The sequence below is a fragment of the Physella acuta genome, unplaced genomic scaffold, assembly GCF_028476545.2.
Source record: "Physella acuta isolate Inbredline_101_S28 unplaced genomic scaffold, ASM2847654v3 ptg001691l, whole genome shotgun sequence".
NCBI classification, from domain to species: Eukaryota; Metazoa; Mollusca; class Gastropoda; family Physidae; genus Physella; species Physella acuta.
In genome coordinates, this window is record NW_026733204.1 from 145,001 (window position 1) to 152,164 (window position 7,164).

Genomic DNA, 7,164 nt, shown 5'->3' on the forward strand with positions numbered 1-7,164 from the left:
TATGAGTTGCATTAGCCACTAAGGTCTATTTATGCAGGTTTAAATCTGCAAATGTTTTGAATAGCATATTAATGTTCGAAAGTAATTAAATTTATGTTTAATTGACCATTTTTCAAAATTTTAATCAACAGAAATGACCAACCTGTGCAAAGCTACCGACCTCCAATGTCGCCAGTGTATCCGGAGTACAGGTATATAATTCTTTTTTAAATTACTCCCCCCCCCCGTCTCACTAACGGACCACGTACAACTCCCAACTACAAAATTAAGAAATTCAATACAGACAAATAATATAATTCAACAATAATTTAATAGAAAATATTTTTTAACCATTGCCTCCCCTCATCCAAAGTATTAAATGCCCCTTACTAGGACTTTTTAATTACTTAATTCCAATAGCAAATCCAAAGTAATAGTACCCAACAGCTCTGTAGTATCAATAACTATTAAATCTATAATAAAATATAAATATAATTATGCTTCATGTCTATAAGAACATCTACAAATTATAATATCACCCAGGGTACAAACACAATACAAACCCACAACTAGCTGTGTAGAAACACTGTAAAAACGCAATACAAACAGTATACACACATAATATAGCTGCTATTCAGATACATTAATGTAAACTAGGCAAATTCATTGGCTTTTCAGTTTTAACTCTTCACTAGCTGAGGTGATCATATTTCTTTTTTAATTTCTTTTCCCCCAGATATTACAAAAAGTAACTTCTAAGCAGTTGATAGAGCTAAACTTGTGAGCTACCTCAAGTGGATGTCAATTTTTAATTCTGCTATTCATTCAATAACTGTTGAATATTAAAAGAAATAAACACTTTTTATTTTATTTTAAATGTGTTTAAAATTTGTTACTTAATGTCTAATAAGTTATTGTTAGGTTCCTTTTTGTTATACATATTTCTTGTTTATTTCCCTTGAAATATCAATCTATGTGTAGTGTATAAGTTATGTGCTTACGTCTGCCAGTTTAGTTTAAGTGAGACCTTGTGATCAAACGAGTCGTCGGAGACTGTACTCAATATGTCTAAAATAGTTTTTAGGTAAACTTGATGGGGTCTACTTTTGTGTTTCGTGTACTACGAGTTGAGCAATGTAGCAGGTTTGACCATAAATGACATCCAACACAAACATAAATACCAACACGCAATGTGCTGTTATCTAAATAGCAGCCGTCGAACAAGCGATGTATTTTACACCACTAGATATTTACATATCATTTTGTTATGAATGACGTTTGGTAAAAATAGTCTAGACTTCAAGTAACACATAGCCATATATCTAGATAGGGGACCGGAGTGGATGAATGGTAGAGCTGACGACTGCAAAACATGAGTCTGTATATGGACCATGAGGTCTCCCAACTCTGATTGGTACACGACTCACTTTTACCAAGTAATATTACAATGAGATTTTCTATACAAACACAAATTACCTATCACTTGCCTTTTAAACAGCAAAATGTCAAGACATTTTTGCTGTTTAAATTTGTTTACATGCAGTATATGGTCAAAGGGGAATAACAATGAAAACTACTTCATAACTTTTGGTTGCTAAGTTATGTCCCCTACATTCTTTGTAATATTTTATCGTTTTTATTTTTACAAGCTTTAACTTAGTTCACAACCGTCATTTGTGAGTTTTGTGGTAGCTCAATTTTAACCAACATCTGATGCAGCGATTTCGTTCAAATTTTTCAGATAACTTAGTCTTCGAGAGCAACGCATGATTATCTATTTTAATATAAATATTTAATTTAATTAGATATTAAATTAGTCATTCAAATTTAATTAAACGGTTTCTAAAACCCGGGGGAAATTACACTATTGAATGTTAGCGATAACTTGATAGACTACTGTATTCAATAACAAAAAGGGGAGATAACTAACTAGACGCCATCACCCTAACAGTCTGGTGAGCTGTGGTTCAGGCCGATTTTTTAAAATCGTAGAGCCAAGGCTAATTAATGTCTATTAGAGGTAGCTAATATAGTTTTAAAAATTTGAAACTAAGGGGAGGTAACAAAATTAAGAGCTATCTTTCGCTTTATCAGCGTAACAAATGGTCACAGACGGCTGCTTTCACGCTGCATATAATCGTCTCTTAGATATGGCAGTCTACTAATGGTATTTTAAAGTAAATATTTTTTCTCATATCGACTTCATAAATTAGGAATCACTAAAAAGTAGATTAGCCCAAGTTAGAGACGCATGGAAAGCTCTTGTCAGCGGCCTATGTATCAGGAGGGAGGACAGGTAAGCCTAACCGAACCTAAAAAGTAAAAAAAAAACAAAAAATAAAAAATAAAAAACTTTATAGCAACAAGCTTTTAAAGCACTGAGAGTAGGAACGTTAGAAAGTAAGAAAATAAAAATAATCTGCTTTCTTTCATAAAAGCTTTGGTCGCTGTTGAGATGTTTTACATATTTTTGGGACTAACCTTTTATCAAAGAAAGCAAATTAGTTTTATGTTCTTATTTTCAGTGCATTTAAAAGCATGTTGCTCTAAAGTTTAAAATTTTTTTTTTATTACATTTGTTTAATTACCATTCCACGGTCAAAGGGAAATAACAATGAAAACTACATCATAACTACAGGTTGCTTAGCTATGCCCCTATATTCTCTGCATTCTTTTGTTCTTTTTAATTTATTTTTTGATAATTTTGATTTTCAATTAAATTTGATTAAAAAATAAGATTTATATTTCTGTGGGATAATTGTTATAAACATAGCCGTTTTTGTATAAATAATAATTTATTTTGTTATTTTTGTTCATATAAACGCTTGTTATTAAAACGTTTTCTATTGAAATTTTCTTGCGTGTGGAGTTTAGTACATGTACTGTAATCGTGCATAAAATTGAAATCTTTATTTTTCGATATTTTAATCTCCACGTTTTACACACCCCAGAGTCGGAAAAACTTAGCTTTGAAATTTTGTCCGTATGTCTGTGTGTGTGTGCGTATATGTCAGACGAAGTTTTACATACAAGTACTATACATATACTATATGCATGTTTATATCCGCTTTTGAACAATTTCTGGTAACAGAAAATGTATTGTTACTGTATTTTGTTTGAATACGAAATATTGAGTACTGCTTTAATTAGGAACACGAATTTTAATATATTGGTATAATCTCAATTTTCCAGTGACCTCTGATAAACGAAAGTCGTAAGTTACTCCATTTCTGGTTTCTATAAAAACCGATAAAGTGTGTATCGCTTCAGTTAGTTAGACCAAAGACCAAATTTTATAAGATCTGTCTGCCACTACCTACGTGTAAATAAGCAGGTAATAAAGTTTCATCACGTTGACTTCAGTAGAGCAGAGCAGAGCAGAGCAGAGCAGAGCAGAGCAGAGCAGAGCAGAGCAGAGCAGAGCAGAGCAGAGCAGAGCAGAGCAGAGCAGAGCAGAGCAGAGCAGAGCAGAGCAGAGTAGAGCAGAGCAGAGCAGAGCGCAGCACAGCACAGCACAGCACAGCACAGCATAGCATAGCATTATCTCAAATTTGACCAGACTTTAAATCTTCACAAATATCTATCAATTTTGTTGAAATTAAAAAAAAAAAATTGATTTAAGACTTCAGTATTTTAACTTAAGGTACATGTCATGGTAAACAGAGGAACTAACTGCGGATAACAAATAGAATCCAGACTTTTCCTCAATAACGTCCTATGTCCTATCCAGATATTTTTAATTCAAGAGTATCTTAAACTCTGGGAGTTGTACGGAGAAAGTGCGGTAGAAATACAGAGTATAGAAAGAAAATAGTAACAAAATGATTAGAAAACAAACAAAAATTAGCCATGTAGCCCAAAAGGTGGAGCCCTACCTCCTCCTCCTCCTCCCCCCCCCCCCCAGGGCTAACGATTCAGTGGGCTGGACGAAGTTGAAAAAGTAAGTCAGATTTGGGAAAGATAAAAAAAATATAAAACTTGAAGAATAGTTGCAGAGAACGCAAAAGTAAGATTATGATCGTGATTTCTACCGTTAAAAGCTTTTTAATTTTGACAAGAGAAAAACAAGAGCAATAATAAAAGAAAATCCCAAATATTAAAACTTTTATAATAATAAGCTCTTTAAAATAATAAAATAAATTAGCTTTTTTTAAAATTAAAGCATTGGTGGATCATAAAGTTCCTTACACATTTGGGCGACCGATGCTTTTATTAAAGAAAGCATATTTGTTTTTATGTTCTTATTGTCACTACATCTGAAAGCTTATTATTACACGTTTTTTTAAAATATTTTTTAGTGCTCTATATTTGTGCATTATCCAAGAAGTTAACGACTAATAATATAGCTTTAAAATCCGGTCTAAGCTTGCAATTTTTTAAAAACAGTTATAAGAAACTAAACATTGTCATGGGGGATTAATATTTATGGAAGTTCCAACAAAATGCTGCATTAAAAAGGAGTTAATATTAAACTACAAGATGTATCACCCCCCCCCCCCCCCCCCCAAAAAAAAAACAAAAAAAACAACAACCCAAAAACAAGCAAGCACGTTAACACACTCACAAACGAACAAACATAGTTAGCTATATATAAGCTGATAAAAACACATCCGAGGGCGTTCATGTCCGATGGATTTTAATCTGCTGATCTCTTAATCCTAATGGACATTTGCACCCTCTTCCATCAGATCTTCTGTATGTCTAGTCATGTAGTGGGCGGACGGGGATTTAATCCGAGCTTTATAAGAAAGGGAGATAAGCTTTATTGTAGCTGAATACATTTCTCAAACGATTCTCAATTTGTAGTTTGTTATTTTGCAAACAGGTTTTTAAGAAAATCAATTTTGTTATAAACATTTCTTCGTGAGGATAACAGGCACTTTAAAAAGTTAATGAGAAATGAAATTCCCCTTAATTAACCCCTTTTTATTACAAGATCCCAATATTTTGAATTAAAACTAAGTAAGATTCAACAATTAATTAGCAATAATTTTTCTATTTTAAAGTTTTGATGAATGTTGATGCAGAGTTTTTTAAAGACGTCTCTTCGAGGGGGGGGGGGGGGAGGATTCGCCTTACCCCCTTCCCCGAAGAAAGTCTACCGACCTTTCGAACGGAATGGAAGAATTTATATAGAAAACATATACTTTTACCAGTGTCCGCCCCCCCCCCCCCCCCCCGGAAAATGTTGTTCAACCCCCCTCCACCTGAAAATATCAAGTACCTCCCCCACCCCCCCCCCTGAGAAAAAAGTCTGGAAGAAACACTGGTTTTATGACTTATATTGCATATAAATATTTTGTTTCTATGTACCCAACAGCCATTAATAAACAAATTGACGAATTTTTTTTTGCTTAAACCCACAACTATAATTGTTACCTTGTTTTTATTATTTTGTTTCGATTGTTCAATTAATGTGTTTATACTGACAATTTTAGAACCTTTCAATGTGTCCAAAAGTCGTTTTCAATTTGGAAACAAATTAAAGGTTTTTTTTTTTTACCATTGATATTTATTAAGAAGGTTAACAAGGACTGTACAAGGTAAGCTTCCGATTGTAAGGTAACACGACTTGAACGCTATTATTTAAATTTTAATACGTTTTTTTGGTTTTTGTTAAAGTCTACTCAAACATACTTTTATTACATGTTGGTTTCTAATTTTAAAATATTAACATTTCATTTGTAATTAACCCTACATTTCAATGCATACCTAAATGTACTTTGCTGTTGGACCTATAATAAAATGCCAATTAGAGACACTTGTTAAATTTAATGTTATTTTAATACATAAATGACAATAATATGCAATATACAAGACTACAAACCTCACTTAAACTGCATATCGATTTTTAGCTTCAGTTTCTTAACTGACAAAGAAAACCAAAACAATATGTCGTGTCTAATAATGAAGCAGAATGATTGTGTCTGCGCCCTAGAAAAAAACTAGTTACGCGTATTCTCTCCAGCTAGACAATACATCGAACAATAATAAACTTTCTTTCGTGTCTCTTGTACGTTCGCTTCCGCCAGGCTTTGGTCAACACACTTCTTGTGTCATCTGGATTGATTTGAAATAGTTTTTGCAATATTCCATCGGGAGCTACGAGTTGGTAAATTGTATATATTGATATACATGCATATATATATATATATATATATATATATATATATATATATATATATATATATATATATATATATATATATATATATATATATATATATCAGTTATATGCAGTCTGAAAAAATATATGTATAACCAAAATAATTTTCATACAGACTTTCTCATTAAAAAATTGATGGCTACTAGGATCTCATTGCTTGTGTTGTGTTGTATCAACTACTATCAAGTTGATGGTGAGTCTTTTATCTAACTACACCATGTTCTTAAATTTGGTATCCCGTCCATATTTTTAAAGCTTAAGAGAGTTTATTCAGATCAAAGACTGAAAGTGGACTTCTTCTATTCTAAGCCAGTCGTATCCATGTTATTGCTAACAATAATTTAAACCTAAACCTAAACCTTAATCTATGCCTTAATCTTAATCACCTTATCCACGCGAACATAATTCTAAAATGAGACCAAACACTAACCATAAATCTAATTGGAGTCCTGTTGTTCAGTAACATTTCGTGAAACAGCTTTTAACTTTTAGTCCTTTGCTAAATCTAGCCAACAGAAAAACCCATCAATGACATATCACTGTGATGACAAGTAGTGCTAACATAGATTCGCTCATCCTTATGGTAACACAGATTCGCTCATCCTTATGGGTCTATAGCAATGTATAATTGGATATTTAAAAACATTTAATACATTTATTTACTCAGCTCAACAATGTGTGCTGTCGACGACAGCCGTTTTAAAGAACAGTGGAATAACTGAAGAGGTATTAACAATTTTATCAATTTCTTAAACCTTTTTCTATGTCCATACTTTAATATATATATATATATATATATATATATATATATATATATATATATATATATATATATATATATATATATGTGTGTGTGTATTCCAGGCTTGTGATCAGTTATGTCTGAGTACACCTGGTTGTATATTGGCGACATCTATCGGTCTTGGTGCTACAGGAGATTGTTATTTTGTTGTGACAGGTGTAAACACAGGTGGAGCGTTTACCACGAAAATCAAAGACTGCTCAATATGTAAGCGCTG

General features: G+C 32.4%; 1 protein-coding gene across 1 annotated transcript in view; it reads left to right on the forward strand.

Annotated features, from left to right (window-relative positions):
* LOC131929908 (uncharacterized) overlaps nucleotides 1-3,512 on the forward strand; it is a gene marked incomplete at its 5' end in the record, with an annotated part of 5,513 nt that extends 2,001 nt beyond the window's left edge. The window contains 2 exons of the mRNA XM_059286291.1: nucleotides 132-191; nucleotides 3,343-3,512. Of these exons, the coding sequence (XP_059142274.1) occupies nucleotides 132-191; nucleotides 3,343-3,512 (230 nt within the window). The remainder of the gene's footprint in view (nucleotides 1-131; nucleotides 192-3,342) is intronic.
* Between the last annotated feature and the right edge of the window lie 3,652 nt (nucleotides 3,513-7,164).